The sequence below is a fragment of the Sorex araneus genome, chromosome 6, assembly GCF_027595985.1.
Source record: "Sorex araneus isolate mSorAra2 chromosome 6, mSorAra2.pri, whole genome shotgun sequence".
In the NCBI taxonomy this organism is placed as follows: domain Eukaryota; kingdom Metazoa; phylum Chordata; class Mammalia; order Eulipotyphla; family Soricidae; genus Sorex; species Sorex araneus.
Genome location: NC_073307.1, coordinates 123630824 through 123648896, shown reverse-complemented (window position 1 = coordinate 123648896; position 18073 = coordinate 123630824). Strand labels below are relative to the sequence as shown.

The window sequence follows — 18073 nt, the reverse complement described above, 5'->3', positions numbered from 1 at the left end:
CCAAAAAGCAAAAAAATAATAATAAGTTGTGATATGCATCCCCTGCTCATGGATAAGTAGGATTAACATGATCAAAATGGCAATACTTCCCAAAGCACTATACAGATTTAATGCGGTCCGTATCAGGATACCCATGACATTCTTCAAAGAAATAGACAAAACTCTCCTGAAATTCATCTGGAATAATAAATCCCCACAAATAGATAAAGCAATTCTTCAGAAAAAGAAGATGGGTGGCATCACCTTCCCCAACATCAAACTGGACGACAAAGCAGTAGTAATTAAAAAAGCATAATGTTGGACTAGAAATAGACCCACAGACCAATGGAACAGAGTTGAATATTCTGTACCAGACTCTCAAATATATGGTCACTTAATCTTTAATAAAGGAGCAAGAAAGTGTGAAGTGGAACAAGGAAATCCTCTTCAACAAGTGGTGCTGAGAAAATTGGACAGCTACCTGCAAAAAAAAAAAAGAGAACTCTGACCTCTGTCTAATGCCAGGCACAAAAGTCAGATCAAAGTGAATTAAAGACCTCAATATCAGACCTGAATACATAAGGTACAAGGAAGAAAACATAGGCATAACCCCCATGATATTGAAGCTAAGAGTATCTTTAAGATGAAACACCGCTGACCAAGCAAGTGGAAACAAACATAAACAAATGGGATTGCATTAATCTAAGAAGCTTCTGCACCTCAAAATAAATAGCGACCAAGATACAAAGAGAGCCCACAGAATTTGAAAGAATATTTATCAAATAACCATCTGGTAAGGGTTAATAAAAGGTTAATATCCAGGATATATAAGACACTAGTAGAATTGTACAAGAAAAGAACCTCCAACCCCATCAAAAAATTGGGAGAATAAATGAACAGGAGCTTTCTCAAAAAAGACATACAAATGGCCAAAAGGTGCATGAAAAAAATGCTCTACATCACTAATCATCAGGAAGATGCAAATCAAAGCAATGAGATATTGTCTTATACCACAGAAACTGGCACACATCAAAAAGAATAAGAACAACCAGTGCTGGTGCGGATATGGGGAGAAAGGGACTTTTTTTCATTGTTGGTGGGAATGCTGACTGGTCCAGCATTTTTAGAAAACAATATGGGCATTCCTTCAAAAACTAGAAATTGAGCTTTCATATGGCCCTGCAATATCACTTGTGGGAATATATCCCAAGGGTGCAAAAAAGCACAGTAGAAATGACATCTGTACCTGTATGTTCATTGCAGCACTGTTCACAACAGCCAGAATCTGGAAACAACCTGAGTGCATGAGAACTGGTTAAAGAAACTTTGGTACATCTACACAATGGAATACTATGCAGCTGCTAGGAAAGATCACTGTATAACTATATCATTGCAATCCTGAAGATTATCAATTTGCTGGAGCAGGAACCAGTAACAACTCCATTCATCCTAGCCCTGAGATTTTAGCAGCCTCTCCTTACTCGGTCTTCCCAGAGGTGCTGCATTTGAGACTCTTTCAGGGTAAGGGGAATTAGACCCATCATTGTTACTGTATTTGGCATATAGAATACGCCACGGAGAGCTTGCCAGGCTCTTCCGTGTGGGCAGGATGTTCTTGGTACCTTGCCAGGTTCTCTGAGAGGGAGAACTAGGCTATAGGAAAGATGAAGTCATGAAATTTGCTTATAAGTGAATTGTCATGGAGAGTATCATGCTAAGTGAAATGAGTCAGAAAGAGAGGGACATAGAGAATGACTGCATTCATTTGTGGAATATAAAATGACATAATATGAGATGGACACCCAAGGACAGTAGACACAAGGGTCAGGGATATTGTTCCATCGTTGGAAGCCTACCTCATGAGCTGGGGGGAAAAGCAGCTGGTAAAGAGAAGGGATCACTAGGTCAATGATAGTTGGAGGAATCATTGGGAATGGGAGATGTGTGCTGAAAGTAGATAAAGGACCAAATGTGATAGTCTCTCACTATCTGTATTGCAAACCATAATGCCCAAAAGTGGAGAGAGAGTATGGGGGAAATTATCTGCCATAGAGGCACAGGAGAATCCGGCAAGCTACTTAGAGTATCTTGCCCTCACAGCAGAGCCTGGAAAGCTACCCATGGCATATTTGATATGCAAAAAAGCAGTAACAACCAGTCTCACAATGGAGACGTTACTGGCGCCCACTCAAGCAGATTGATGAACAATGGGATGACAGTGATACAGTGCAGAGGCAGAGGGAGGGGTGAGATGGGGGTGGGGATACTGGGGCATTGGCAGTGGAAAATGTACACTGGTGTACGAATGGGTATTCGATCATTGTATGACTGAAACTCAAAGATGAATCTTTGTAACTATCTCACAGTGACTCAATAAAAAAGTGATATTTATATATGTATATATGTACTACATATACACACACATACACACAATAGAATACTACTCAAAAAATGAAATTCTTTTTTGCAGTTTGCTTCAATTGGACCAGAACTGGAGCATGCTATGCTAAGTGAAGTAAGAAAAAAATTAAACATAATAAAATTTTTAAAAATTTTTTAAAAAGAAACACATGGAAAATATCACTTACAGGTGAAGTATGAAGAGCCAAAGCAAGGTATTAGACAATCCATCACAGAAACATACCTTGAGAAATGCCAATAGAATTGTGTGTGTATTGTTTTCAGGCCACACGTAGTAACTGTTCAGAGCTGACTCTTAGCTCTGTGCTCAGGGCTCAATCTGGGTGGGGTACAGGGGATGATAAGACATGCTGTAGATCCACCTTTGTCGAGAGTATGCAAGGCAAGCAGCCTATCCTCTGTACTATTAGCCTACCCTCTAAACTACATTTCTGTGAGACAAGAAAATTTGAGTCACATAGATAGGATAAACTCAGACCCTAAGCTCTCAGGGATGCATTTTTTTGGGAGGGGGGGCAGAGAGAAGGAAGGTAACTACATCTGACAAGAACTCAGAGTTTACTCCTGCCTCTGTGCTCACAGTTCAGTCCTGAGCTAGTGGAGATAGTGGTGGAGACATACACAGTGCTTGGGATTTGAAACAGGGCTGGCTGAATGCAAGGCAAGTTCCTTAGCTCCTTTACTCTCAGGTATGCAACTTTTGTCACTGATACCCATCATCTAAAATCACAGAGCAATCTCTTTTTACAGAGTAGATTTGTCCTTGCCACCTACGGAGGGATACTCTCTATAATGACATTTCTACATCTCATCCAACCCTACACTTTGTCTTCTGTCTTTTCATACAGCTTCCATTAGAATTCAAGTTCCACCAAGGTATAGAAAACAATATACATTATTTATATATGATTTATTAATACATATTTATTTATAAATTAGGATTTTATATAATACATAATGTGATATTACATTTACACTAACATAATGAAAATCAAATATGATAAGACATATGAAAGCACACTATCATCTTTAAACCAGTATATTTTAATGATCAATAATAGTAGCATTATGTCACATGCTGTGATCTCACATAAAACAATGAATCTTAGAGTTAGGAGATCTAATTTCTAATTCATAATCTGAAGCTAAATATTATAAATCAATTCTGCTATCTACATATGTGTACAGTAGACAACGTTGCTAATTATTCAACTATTTCTCAAGGAGCCTGGAATGTGGCTCATAGGAGTGGACTTGATTTTGCATGTGTAATGCTCTTAGAAGGAAGGAAAGAAGGAAGAAAGGAGAGAAGGAAGAAAGGGAAGGAAGGAGGGAGGGAAAGAAGGAGGGAGGGAAGGAAGAAGGAAGGAATGGAGAAGGGAGGGAGGGAGAGAAGGAAGGAAGGAAGGAAGGAAGGAAGGAAGGAAGGAAGGAAGGAAGGAAGGAAGGAAGGAAGGAAGGAAGGAAGGAAGGAAGGAAGGAAGGAAGGAAGGAAGGAAGGAAGGGAGGGAGGGAGGGAGGGAGGGAGAGAAGGAAGGAAGGAAGGAAGGAAGGAAGGAAGGAAGGAAGGAAGGAAGGAAGGAAGGAAGGAAGGAAGGAAGGAAGGAAGGAACGAAAGAAGGGAGGGAGGGAGGGAGGGAGGGAGGGAGGGAGGGAGGGAGGGAGGGAGGAGGAATTCTAGAACCTGGTGTTTCAGTGAATTGTCAGGAGAGGTTCAAGTTCCCCAGCCCCAATTCAAAAAGAATTGCTCTGATTTAATAGTGTTTGCATATTGATGAGAACAATGGGGTTTCAGGCTTTAAAATAAACACAGAATCAGTGAACTAGACAAACTTCTAGTTTAATGCCTTTTGAAATAGCATTCTAGAACTTTTCTTTGAAGTTGAGTTTTAAGTCTGTAGTATTTGAGTTGCACTTAATCAAAAAGACCAAAACTATAAAATAATAACAAAAAAAAACAATAAAATTCAACCACCTGCAATATAGCTAGAATAAAACTAAATTTCTTAAATAGGGAGACATGTGGAAAGAGTTAAATGGGGTAATCCATGAATAGCACTTCCAGCAATTCTTGATAAGAAAGATCAATAAACTTTAGCCGCTATGATAAGAATGATAATAATTATAGAGATAATGTTTACAACATCACGAAAGTTCATAATAACTGGATAACACTGATATCCTCAAGGTCAAGATAAGAAAAGAAAACCTCAAATTCGGGAATGTTTAGTTACTGAATGGAGATATTAGGCTCTGAATCAGGTCTGGCAAGCTCTAAGGTCATGTGCTTTTGAACTATTCCATATGCCCACGCAGGGATAAAAGGCAGGGATAAGAAGTAAAGGATACAGCCATTTCTTGGGACATTGCAAAATGGATCTATAAGTTTCGATGAGCATAATATCACACCCAGCCTATCTGTGACCTGTTAACTGATGATTGCCCCAGTCAAAATCAGAGCAAGAATTTAATTTGCTGGCAATCTAAAACTTGTTTTTTAAAAATTTTAAGGATTTGGAAGGCTTACAATAAATGTTACAACTACAGGCAGTGGATGTTTTTTTGATATCAAAGGGACAATTTTGAAATATTACTTTCTACAAGAGAAAAAGGTCCTGGATTTCTCTCCTCACATCAGAATTGATCACTATTGCCAGGATTTCTTTTACTACAAAGTTTCCTTCAATGTGCATCTTTTATGACATGTATTCTTTTGTCCATGATCACCTTCTGTCATATCAGACTTCTCAACTGTGCTATAACTTCACGAAGCATCTGACAGGGTAGAATAGTCTCTCAAGTACTGTTTAGTTCCCAGTGCTTTTCTATGGCCTCTTGGTTACCGTGACAACAGCTCATAAGCACTCAATAACAAATTCTTGAGGTGACAAGCAAAATGATCCAGAATCAGAGTTAACAAGTATTTTGTGGGTTTTTTAATATAGTTTGGGTAATACGATTACAACGGTGTCAACATTTATGGTATCAATGTACAAATCAATGTACCCCACCAATATCAAAGTGCTCAGGAGCCTTAACCCTGTCTCCATGGCACCTCAATTCTACCTCTTCATTTTCCCACACCCAATGCATGGTGATCTGATTTTTACAGATATTAAGTTTAGGCTGAGGCCAGGCAATTGTACAGTGGGTAGGGAAATTGCCTTGTGTACAGCCATCCAGGGTTCAATTCCTGTCACCCCACACTGTCCCCTAAGCCTGCAAGAAGTGATATCTGAGCACAGATCCAGGAGTTAGCCCTGAGAACTGCTGGGTGTAAAACCTCCCCCCACCAAAAAAAAAAAAAAGGCTCAAACATGTGAACAAATTTGCTTATGGTTACATAGCTCATAGATGAGAGGTGGAAGATAAACCAAAATATCATGTTAACACCAGTCTCTCTCCAGCAAGCTAAATTACTTCCTAACAATGGTTTCCAACATCAAGGAACATTTAAGGAATGCATAACATGGCTTGATGAGATCAATTTTCCAGTAGCATTTTCAAGTCTATCCACATACCTTAAATCTTTCCTAAAGAACAAATCTTATTAGTTTTCCAAGAGATAATGCCGTTATTGTCACTTAGGAACTCAGAAGAAAAATAAACCATCACACAATGGGATATGATCCATGTATAGGTACTGAGATGAGCGAGACCCTCTTTTAGATTATATTTGAGAGGTAAAAATAAGGTCAGAGGAAGACACATTATCTACTGAAATGAAGTTTTAGTTTGCTTCTAATACATCCTTAATTTTAAATCCTAGCAGGGTATCATACATTCTTTTGATCAATTTTTATTAAGCACCCACCATGTAACCAGGAACCAAGAGTGGAACTGAGATATAATAAAAAATGCAATAAACAGCATAAACTCTCATTCACTCACTTTAAATTCTAGGAGAAATGACCAAAACTGATGATTAGACAGAAGATATTTTAGTAGGGGTAAAGTGTTCTGAGAGTGTATCAGAAAGAAGTCGCTTAACCCAAGAGTTTCTCAATTGGGACCCATATACCTCTCTATGTGTCCCTAAGATATTCCAAAGCGGCAATAGGCAAAAATGATATTAATAGGGTACACAGCACTATACTAGGGGACAAGGTGATAGGACAGGGGTAACACATAAGGAAATTAATGAATGTTAGGGTCACACTTTTTCTCCTCTGGCTATGAAGAGGAGAAAAGTTTAAGATTTGGATTCTCCCTAATGACCCTGAATCTAGAGTTTACTTGCTGATGAATTTTTTTAAAAAAACAATACTGGTAAACTAATTTGCTTTCTTAAAATCCAATTATCTAATCTGCATAAAATTAACCCTGGTGCTTATTATAAAGAGGGCCCCCCACTGCCATTCTCCAGCTCACACTTTGCATCCTTTATAAGTAGATCAAAACCCACTATGTTTCTCCTCTGGCTTCTTAACCAGTGGCAGTAGCATCTTTTTGATCTACTACTTGGACTTCTTCCATAGAAAGGAATGCATGGGCCGTACTCTTGGACTGAACTCAGTTTCTCTAAGATTAAAGGTTGATTCCACATAGAGCACCACTGTCTGTCCTCAACCTCTTGCCTCTCATCTGTTTCTGAGAAGAGAGCCTCTCTGAAATGTTATACCTGGACCATCTGAAAATGAACCCTGGATTCTTCAACACTTTTCCAAATCCCAAGCTGTTAACAGTTCTTGCATCAACTTCTGCTTGTCCAGTCTTGAAAGTTATACAAGGAGCAAAGGATATATTCTATGTGGTGTGGAGGTAGCTCTACCTATGGGCTGACTTGAAGGTATGTGGCCCAAAGATCTTTTTGAAAAATTATACACCCACAGAAGACTCCACAACAAGTAACATATCATAGAAGACTGAGGATTAACAACATTCCTTTAGCTCCTTACATACAAAGACTGATCACTAGACTCTTACAGTTTCTCCCTTGGAAAACAATCCTTTTCTATGAGTGCAATATTGAAGACTATTCCACACCAAATAGCCTCCAGAATTTTGGAAGTTCCCTGTAGCCTGAGACACTTTCAGGGTCACAAACTTCAAGAATTCCTTGAGAGGACATCTCTTCTTTAAATACCCTCTGTTGCCCATCTTGGCCGCTGAACAAACAACACAGCCCAGCAGGACCTACAGCCACAGGGATTCTGATCAGATTTCTTCCATCAACATGCAAAGTCAGGTCATACCTACAAACTGCTAGCTTGTCTATTTAATACTAGCTTCATTCTCATCAATGACAATTCGTTTCTCAATCTCTTTTCACTGCAAATTCCCTCTTTAAAACTGTTTCAATTACAAATTCACCTAAAATGATGAGCCAGACTGGGGGAAATCACGAGACTCTTTGGAAGGATTTAATTGAAGGGCATAAAATCTTAAAGAGTAGAAATAATCTCAACTAATTTCAGTCCAGACCAGATGACGAGGCGAGTGAGCATGAATTAAAATTACAGATAAACACGTTGTGAACAGATGTTGGAAATGACTTTTCCCCCAACACAGAAAATCTCCAACATGCTACGAAAACCCTCCAAAGTCATTGGCGATGTTGAAGATCTAATTAGAGTCAATTACAAAGGGAATAGAACCCCGAGGACTGAGTTGAGAGTCTTGGGATGGACCAAGTGATTGGTGTATTTTCCTGGAGCAATCGTAAGAATGCCTGGTCAAGACTATTAGGATTTTTTTTTCTTCTCATGGAATGTAATTCATGAGTCAGCTTTCTCTGCTGGGGTTATATTCACAATCTCATTACTTTATTGCAGGCAAGATCACAGATGTCTTTCTGGTACCCACTCCCTCCACCCCCTCTCTGCCTCATGGTCTCACTTAAGAGCACAGGCTGCTACTAGAGCAACTATCTCAACCTACTGATGAGGGCAAGTGAAGGCGATGTCACTGGCACAAAATATTCTGTGGCGTCAGAGAGAGAAAGTAAAGATGTAATTAGGGCAGGTTTGGGTGGTACCACTGGTGAGAGAGAATTTGGATCTTGGCAATGGTAGGGTACCCTGTCCACCTGGACTCTTTTGCTTGAGGTCACATTCAGCAGTTCTAGGTCACTCCCAGAGGGGCATGAAGAAACATAGAGTGCCAGGAATCCAATCAAGGGCCTCACATGTGCAAGGTCAGTGTTCGACCATTATTAAGCCACATCCCCAGCTATTCCTTGATTCTTTTTTTCACATTTTCTTCACCGATTTTCCCCATTGTTTCTTTTCCTAGGCAAAACCTACTACAGGACATAAAATAGCCTTATGGATGTAACCACCTGGCTAGCTTGTTACCATCAATTTTTCCTGAAGGACAGTAAGATTTACAGTATTTGACATCACCCAAGGTTGGAAAGGCCAGGTGCCTTAACTCATCAGGACTTGATTTATTCCATTGAGAGCATGAACAACATACGACAATTAGAGTTTTGTGCTATTCTTATTCTTAACTCTAAGGTACCAGATTCAATTCCCACAAAGAGGGAAAAAAATGAAAAACTATAATCGCAATCATTTCCTCTCCTTAATTAGTGAGAATGATGGAGCAGTATGTAACCATATGTAGTAGGCAGAGCTGTGCTGTAAAAAGAATAGCTTTATAATTCATCAAACAAGTTAGAACAATAACTCAGCAAAAGACCTCTGACATTTTTTTCTATCTGTAATACATAGAGCCTATCAGCTGGTGCTAGCATAATTTCATTCAAAAATCACTGACATGGAAATTATAGTAGATATATTCTATATGGCAGAAATATATCTTCTTTAACCTCATCTTATCATTTAAGGCATCCATTCATACTTGTTATAATTAAAATATATTTTTTAATTCACAGAGCAACAGATGGGAAAATTGATCCACATAACTGAGTTATATGTGCATGTATGTATGAGGGAATGAAAAGAATTGCACTGGGGTTCCTGAGGGATGGTGACACGTACACTGGTGATGGTATGATGTTTGGATTATGTGCACAGGGGAACCATTATTCACAGCATTGTAAACCACAGAATCTCAATCAATAAAAATGTAGTTGAAAACTAAAAAGTTGTCGAGCTAGGCACTTGGGAAGTAGCTCAAGTGGGACAGCACGAGAGTTGACCCCTGTGCTATATGCTGAGCTATACAGCTATGATGCAACCAGCCTATTTGGGTCAGAAAGCAAAAAAAAAAAAAAAGAATACCCTGTGCTTGTTTTCTCTATTCCTAGCTGAAGCAGACTGGTGGTCAGTCAGAGCGCAAATGAAAAGAAACTTCAGAAACTGTTCATTCCCCAAACAGGGATGCAAAAGGTTTGGAATGCTAAAGAATGAGATTCTTCTGGGGTGACTAATGGCCTGACATTCTCAGTGTGTGGGAGAGAGATGATATACATGTTCACTGAAGAGCCTTCAATGCATGTATCAAAAGCAACAATAGTTACTTGAGTTTCTCTAATCAATACTATCAGTGTGGCAGAAACTGTGTAACTAAAAATCACAGCGCCCTGCTCATCCATGAGAGACACATTTCTGGTCAAGGCAGACCCACCAGCTGATGATGACAAGCTGCAGCTATTCCCTACACAAATGCAATCCTCAGAGCAAATGGGACGGTCTTTCCATAGGCAGAGTAAAAGGTACTTTACATAGAAATTGGGGGTTTCTTGCCTTTCCACTACTTTATGTTATAGAGGCAGATAAGGAGGCGTGGGGAAAGCATAATGAGAACAGATCAGAAGAATGGAGAAAAACCGAATCATTTCTCTTAGAAGAGTTGAGTGGGAAAAAACCACCACATGAGCTATCCCAGCCTTGTCAAAATAGTAATTGTCCAATCCCCTCCTTTTACAACAGAATCACGAACAAAGAAGAAAAGGTAGGAGACAAATAAAAGCCAAAGGGGAAAGAAATTTCCCTACAATACTGTAAGAGACTATAAGATTACTGCTAAAAGGTGCTCTTGGGAAATAAATTGCAATGGGGAAACACAGCATAAAATTTCTGGAAAGCGGAGTTCAAGACAATATACTTTTGAGATCATATGGATTAATGATTTATGTAGTTATTAGCCATGCAAGTTTTGCTTCTATGAAGAAGAGATTACCCCACTATCCGGAAAACATAAAATCACTCTCACTTCTGATGAATGTACCAGGCAAGTTGCAGCATGTAGATTGTTGTTCTGAGTTCCTCTCCACTACGGCTCAGCAGAGAAAGAGGCATTGTGATGCCTCAAACACGATGGCCTCTCACCATCTGTATTGCAAACCATAATGCCTATAAGTAGAGAGAGAGTAAGAGGGAAATTGCCTGCCATAGAGGCAGAGAGAGGAGTTGGACGGGGGGTGAGGGGTTAGACAGGGAGGAAGGGGACTGAGGACATTGGTGGTGGAAAATGCACACTGGTGGATGGGTGGGTATTCGATCATTGTGTGAATGAAACTCAAACATGAACGCTTTGCCGCTGTTGCTCACGGTGACTCGGTTAAAAAATAAATAAATAATTAAAAAGAATAATAATAACGCCTTGTTCATTCCAGGTCTGAATTTGGAGACAGAAGTCAGTGGGAGAAGCCAAAGATAATCCACATAACCTTTTAAATTAAGCTCACCCACAACAGGAAGTCCTTGCCCACTTTTTATATTTTCTCTAAAAGTATATTCAGTTCCATCAAGGTGCAGAATTGTCAAGGTCAGCAAGAGAGTAAAGATACTCGTTTTGCCTGCAAATCTGAGCCACTCGATTTGTGGCTCAATCCCTGGCACCACAAATCATCCTAAGAACCAGGAGTATTCCCTGAGCACAGCCAGGTAGGGTCCAAACCTTTACCACCAAAACTAGAGCTGTCCAAAAACCATTAAAAATAGTCTCCCTACACTCATCATACATATCCCTTTAAAAAATCAGATACCAGTCATGGCAGAGATGTGATCCCAGGGGCCGCACACGTTCGGCCTCTCCGCAGCTGCACGAGCATGACTCCAGAGACCAGCTAAACTACTCTTGGTATCAGCAGCACCTTGCAGAATGTCTCCAGACTGAGAACAAAGCCGCGGCCCCATGTCTGCCCAGGACAAGAAAGGTATTTCTCTCTCTCTCTCGCCTTTTTCCTTGCCGGGGTGAAGGGCGTGGCAACCGCCATATTATGAGGACCACAGATGAGAGTTACAAGCTTGCAATGATCCAATACCTGGAAGAAATTCCCCTGGACTTAGTTGCTAAAATACAGAAATCCAAAACCGTGCAGCCACAATAGCGGTTTTATAGTGGCAATAGCAGCCACGCGACCTCATAACTCTTCACAACAGGTCTGACTCTAGTGGGGAACTCCTAACAATAATAGTGAGTTTTTTGTTGAAATATTGAATGTAACCAAAGTAAAGAGAAAGTAAAGTGAAATTTATCAGTTCGGGGTGGGGGGGTGGGATGGGATGGGAGGTACACTGGGTTTTTGGTGTTTTTTGTTTTTATTTGGTGGTGGAATATGGGCACTGGTGAAGGGATGGTTGTTTCAGCATTGTATAACTGAGACTTGAACCTGAAAGCATTGTAATTTTCCACATGGTGATTCAATAAAATTTTAAAAAATTAAATAAATTAAAAAATTTTTTAAAAAAAAGATACCAAACAAAAGCCTTACTAGTTTCCTGGCTAAGAAGAAAGTAGGTATAGGAAGAAGAAAAAATGTTTCAGTTTTTCAGATTTATCCTGTTTACCATCTAATCTACTAAATCTCACTCCTGGCTCACTCTTCAAGCTCATGTTCTCCCTTGAACACGCATCTTGCTTGCTTTTCTCTAAGTTTCTTTGTTTCTTTGTTTATTTTCACTCTGGAAAAGCCTGTGTTCCCTCTCAGACACGTCCTTCCCTTTTTCTCTCACTTCACACCTTTTCAAATAAGTTTAAATAAAAACTATTTTGCTTCACCCCCACCCCTCACAAAAATCTAATTTTTGTGTTATTATTTTTCCTCAAGTTTGACAAAGCTGCCAAGATTCCGGCAGTGGGAGCACCCTATGAGGTTAATACATGTGTGTGTGTATGTGTGTATGGGTGGGCAGGTGTGGGTATGTGTCTGTGTGTTTGGTGGTGGCAGAGGGAAGTCAGAGGAATCATACCCAGAGCTTCACACATACAAGCTAAAGCCTCATATATGCAAGGCAAGTGCTCCAGTGAAAACTGCATACTCAGCTCCTGAGATTACTTTTGTTTGTTTTAATTTTGTTTAGTTTGAGGGGTGGGGATGTCACACCCCCAGCCATGATAAGGAGGCACTCTTTGGAATTTCTCCTGGTAGTGCTCAGATGACCATGCAGTACAGGGGATCAAACACAGGCTCCTGCATGTCAAGCATGCACTCCGGACTGTTGAGCTCTCATCTCTCCGGTCCCTGAGACTCCTTTTTAAAGCGCTGTCTCTTGACATCGTCTCTGGTAGTTCAGGGCCTGGCATGCCTCCCAGAGATGCCTGAGCAGACGCAGTGACACCTGCCTTCTTATAAATTGGGTCAAAGCAATGAAATTCCTTACAAAAGTCTGTGGGGTAATCAATGATTCTGCTCGAATGAAACCATAAATCAGAAAGGATTTACATAAACTAAATCCCACTGGCACCTTAACAAATAACGAGTGATGGATTTTGCATTAAATTATAAGACTTACCTAACAACCCTATCAGTTACCAATAAATGCATCCCTCTGGAAATTCCAGTCAATCTCTAGGTCTTTCTAAAGCATCCCAGCTGCAAAGATGCTGGGAGCCTTGAAAGTAAGTTTCTCCAAAGGTACATTACTGAACTTAAGAGCCATTCTTGCCTACTAATGAATGTACTAAGTCTTCCAAGGAAGTTCATCAAACTAGACTTCTCAAATGACCAACTAGAAGGAAATCTCAATGTAAGCTGAAAACTCTCCATGATAAAATAGACAGTACGTTTATGTACCAAAATATGCTAGAAGAGGAGTCAGTGAATTGTGAGCTGCCACCTGTTCTGATTAAAAAAAAAAATTGTGCTAAAATCCAGTAATACTCATACCTTTATCCAGAGTTTTCAGTGCCATGCAAAATCCCACAGCAGAGCTGAGTGTTGGCAATAGACACCTTCAGCCCACAAAGACTGTAACACTGGTGTTATGGCCTCTTCTTTACAGAAAATTATTTGCCAACCTCTTCAAAAGGCAAGGGGTGGAGGAAGGAAAGGAAAATGCTGGGTTCTCTGAGCTAAACTGCTGTGTGAAGCTAGATTCTTCTTAACTAAGTAAACTTCCTGTTTATCCCTGGATATAACTCCTGGGTACCTGAGATTATGGAGAAGATTTCAAAACAGTAGATGTAAATTCATCTGTGCTTGGCTTTTTAAGAATTTTTTTAAAATAAAATATAGATTCATTTAATCCATCTAATTCTGCTTGAGAAGTTTCAGAGAGGAAGTTGCCTTTCTGCTGGGGTTGAAGAGAAAATAAAGTTGAGAACAGAAGAAAATATCAGAGAAGGAGCAAAATAAATTCTGCCCCCCAAATAATAAACAATTAGTTATTGCTTGCTGAGGATTTTTTCCCTTCCTGGAAATGAAAAAGCTGCATATAAATCTCTGAGTAAGGAATCACTCTAGGGCATGAAAGGGGCTGAAAACAATGCTTCTCAGTCCCACTCATGAGAAAAATGTAATGATAATGATACAGTTATAATAACCATTACCGCAGAAACAGTCATTATCATTATAGTAACTATTGCTTATTGAATGTTGCTCACGTGCTAACACGATGCTAGGTGCTTATGCATTATCCCATTTAATGCTCACAGCCACCCTATGAAGTAGATCCTATTATCTTCATTTCACAGTTGAGATTGTGGCTGAGAAAGGTAAGTAGGGAATGCAAATTTCAAAGGAGCAGAGCCGAGTAGTGGGCCTAGGCTGTTACTGAACCCCATGGTTCGTTAAACCCACGCACAGTCTTATAGACACCCCACCCAGACACAGCCTACCCCCAAGTGCACTAACCTCGACAGACACTGCAGCAGTGGTTCTCTGGGAGGATGTGGTCCTTTTCCGAGCAGTTCAAAGGAGGGCAGGCTTCTGTAATTTTCACTAAAACTCCACCCTGGAAGCCAAATAGTAGGGAAACAAAAATATTCATAGTCAGCAGCACAAACGTCTCATGTTCATTTTTAAGAGCCTGCAGTAATAACCACCCACCCACTATAATCAACAGTGCTCCCGGGAATTCAACTAGTAATGACAAATTTGCTAATTAAATTGACATGACTCCAGGAAGAGAAGGCAAATTTCCTGTTCCGTGGTGCAAGAGCATTGATCTCCAAAAAAATGATTTTTGAGTGTCTTTTAGAAGCAGAAAGGTGCAGACAGTGTTGAGAGTTTGCTAACCATTGAAAGGTTAGGTAGGGAACCCTAATTTGCAGTATCTGCTGATTTCGATAATGGGGGCATCCCACATGAAAGCTGATTTGGATGTTGTGCTTATTTGTTTTGGTTTGGAGGTGACACCTGGAAGTGCTAGGCTACTACCAGCTCTGTTGTTGGATGGTTCTGGGGAAAAAGCCAGGTCAGAGACTACAAAGTTATGCCATGTCCCCTACACTATCTCTCCTGCCCCAATAACCTATTTTGAACGATTAATATGACATCACTGAATATATCTGGGAAATTATGTACAAGGAGCTCTCATTAGCTTATCTGTATAGTCCACCAGACAGCAAGCACTATTAACTCAAGGCAAATTTGATATCTTGCCCTTGATGAGCTCAGTATAGAGGGAGTTAAAAAAAAAACCCTAAACTGTAAAACATAACACAGTCAATTCCTAAACTATGTACCTTAATTTAGATATTATAGTGTAGTGTATCATGGGAGACTAGCTTTGCCAAGGCAGAGAGAATTTATAAACAAACAGCCACATTTGAGGGAACTTGAATAATGGAAGAGAAAAAATTTGGGGCAGGAGAGATGGCATAGGGGTGAAGACACAGGTCCTGTTTCCTGGGAATCCCAGTTTGATCCAGGAACCTCATGTAGTCCCCGAAGCACTGCCAGAGGTCACTTCTGGGAAAGGAACCAGAAATAGCCCCTGAGCACTGCTGGGTGAGCTCCCTCATAAATGAATGAATGTATATGTAAGCAAATGAGTTAATAAAAACAGAAAAGTTCCTGATTGAGGAAACAGCCAAGAGCCAAGATATGTAACTACAAATGAACTGGAGGAGGGCTCTTTAGATGAGCACCGGAATTTCTTTAATACAAATAAGATAAGTTACTATAACATATAAATATCTAGCAGGGACATTTCCGGGCCCTCACACACCAAAAGCTCCATTTGTCCACATTACTAGCATCTTTATCACTGTTATCCAGTTGCTCATCCATTTGCTTGAGCAGGCACCAGTAACGTCTCCATTGTGAGACTTGTTGTTAGTGTTTTTGGCATATCGAATACTCCATGGGGAGCTTGCCAGGCTCTGCCATGCGGGCTATACACTCTCAGTAGCTTGCGGTGCTCTCCAAGGGGGCAGAGGAATCCGCCACATGCAAGACAAATTCCCTACCCGCTGTGCTATCGCTCCAGTCCAACATTCATTACTATCATACTTATTTAAAATGATACTTTTAAGAGCAATAAATTTTTTTTTAAAAAATACAATTTCTCCCGGGCTGGAGTGATAGCACAGTGGGTAGTGCATTTGCCTTGCATGCAGCCGATCCGGGTTTGATTCCTCCACCCCTCTCGGAGAGTCCGGCAAGCTACCGAGAGTATCTCGCCCACCTGGCAGAGCCTGGCAAGCTACCCGTGGCATATCCTATATGCCAAAAACAGTAACAAGAAGTCTCACAATAGAGAGGTTACTGGTGCCTGCTCAAGCAAATTGATGAGCAATGGGATGACAATGACAGTGACTAGCATCTTTTTTTTTCTTTTTGGATCACACCCGGTGATGCACAGGGGTTACTCCTGGGTCTGCACTCAGGAATTACCCCTGTTGGTGCTCAGGGGACCATATGGGGTGCTGGGAATGGAACCTGGGTCAGCCTGGGTCAGCCTGGTGCAAGGCAAGCACCCTACCCGCTGTGCTATTGCTCCAGCCCCAAAATTATTTTGATGGAACATGAGGAATATCTCGGTGAGTAAGAGAGCCTTCTTTGCAGCCTGAAGCTCACAGGAGACTCTCGGTAGCTTTCCAGGCTCTCTGAGAGGGCTGGAGGTATCGAACCCAGGTCGGCCACATGCAAGACAAACGTCCTACCTGCTGTGCTGTTGCACCAGCCCTGACTAGCATCTTTATTTAGTTTCATTGATTTAGCTTACTTGAGTTTTACTCTGAATTTAAAAATTAAACCCATGAATTACTCTTTTGAGAAGGTGTAGGAGTTTCCTGATTTATCTGAAAGGCTTAGATTTTCTCTCCCCATCTAAACACAAGATGTAAGTCAAGAGAAAAGCAAGCTGGAGAAGAGACTTCTCAAGGGTCAAAGGGTAATTCCCCACCTAGGAGGGGCATCAGGGAACAGCAGACAGCAGGCTAGCCCAGCTCTGATTTCCATGTCCAGAGGCCCCACAGTTGCTTGGCCTCGCAATGAAGTCCATTATCTACCTCACACCCATCTGTTCCCAACTTTGAGCACTACCATAATTCTGAATGCCAAATATTAATTCAATTACCGAAGACTCATCTTTTTGCATTATTTGCACTTTAGCTCCTTTTCTTCTCTCACATTCCCCAGCTCAAAACAATTCAGTCCAGCCTCTAGAATTCTATGCCTTGTGCTCTTTTTCTCTTGCCCTGTGTTCTTCATTTCCCAGTCTACCAAATATCTACGTCTCTTGCTTTTCTCCTATCCATCTCAGCACTGCCATTCAGATGTGAAAAATTCACCCTGCTATTCCCCTTCAGTACCCCTTATCAGCTCCCTCCCAGTCTCACCCCTCAACCCAGGCCACACACACACACACAAGCCTTGCCTACTGCCAGTCTTAAAGCTAATGGGTGCATAATTTGTACTTTCCACAACAGGGATTCAAATCAATGATTACGAGCAATAAAAGCATGCATCCTTACTATCCACCGAACAAGCTAAAGGCAAAGGAAAGCTTTGCCTGCTTTCCTATTTATAAGTAGTGGCTCCTCACTCTAAAGATGATGGGCACAGTGGGATCCCCCTTTATCAGATCTGTGTGTCCATTTTTAAGCTCCTCAATGTTTTTACCCATCACCCTCAGACTGCTGCCTTGGCACAGGAGTCAACTCATCCAAGGCTGTTACTGACAGGTTCTACATGTCCATTCGCACTGCATAAAGCCAATAGCTGACAGGCATGGGAGGTTTCTTACCTAGAAGAGAGGCTGTAGCCAGGATATGTTCCAACATCCTTGCTAGAATCAGAGACTGCCTGATCTCTCCCCTAAAATCTCACACATACTTACCTCCTTCCTTTCCCCAAGTCTTGAACCCTCACCCTCCAACTCCACTTACTGGTTTCTCCTGCCAGCACAACCTTGACAAATAAGCGGAAGGTGAAACCCTTATTTCAGGGAGGATGGACTCTTAGAGGAACCCAAACGGAAATGATAAATTTTCACCACTGTTGTCAAAGAACAAAGTGCTAATGGCAGCTAGCTCTAGGTAGTAGGCTATTGGAGTGATTTTCATGATCACCCTTACATGTTTTATTTTTTAT

At 40.8% G+C, this 18073-nt stretch overlaps 1 protein-coding gene across 2 annotated transcripts in view; it reads right to left on the bottom strand.

Moving 5' to 3' along the window:
- NELL1 (neural EGFL like 1) overlaps nucleotides 1–18073 on the bottom strand; it is a 949069-nt gene that overhangs the window by 689492 nt on the left and 241504 nt on the right. For both annotated transcript variants that reach the window (XM_004607851.3, XM_004607852.3), the window contains exon 11: nucleotides 14387–14486. In XM_004607851.3, the coding sequence (XP_004607908.2) occupies nucleotides 14387–14486 (100 nt within the window). The remainder of the gene's footprint in view (nucleotides 1–14386; nucleotides 14487–18073) is intronic.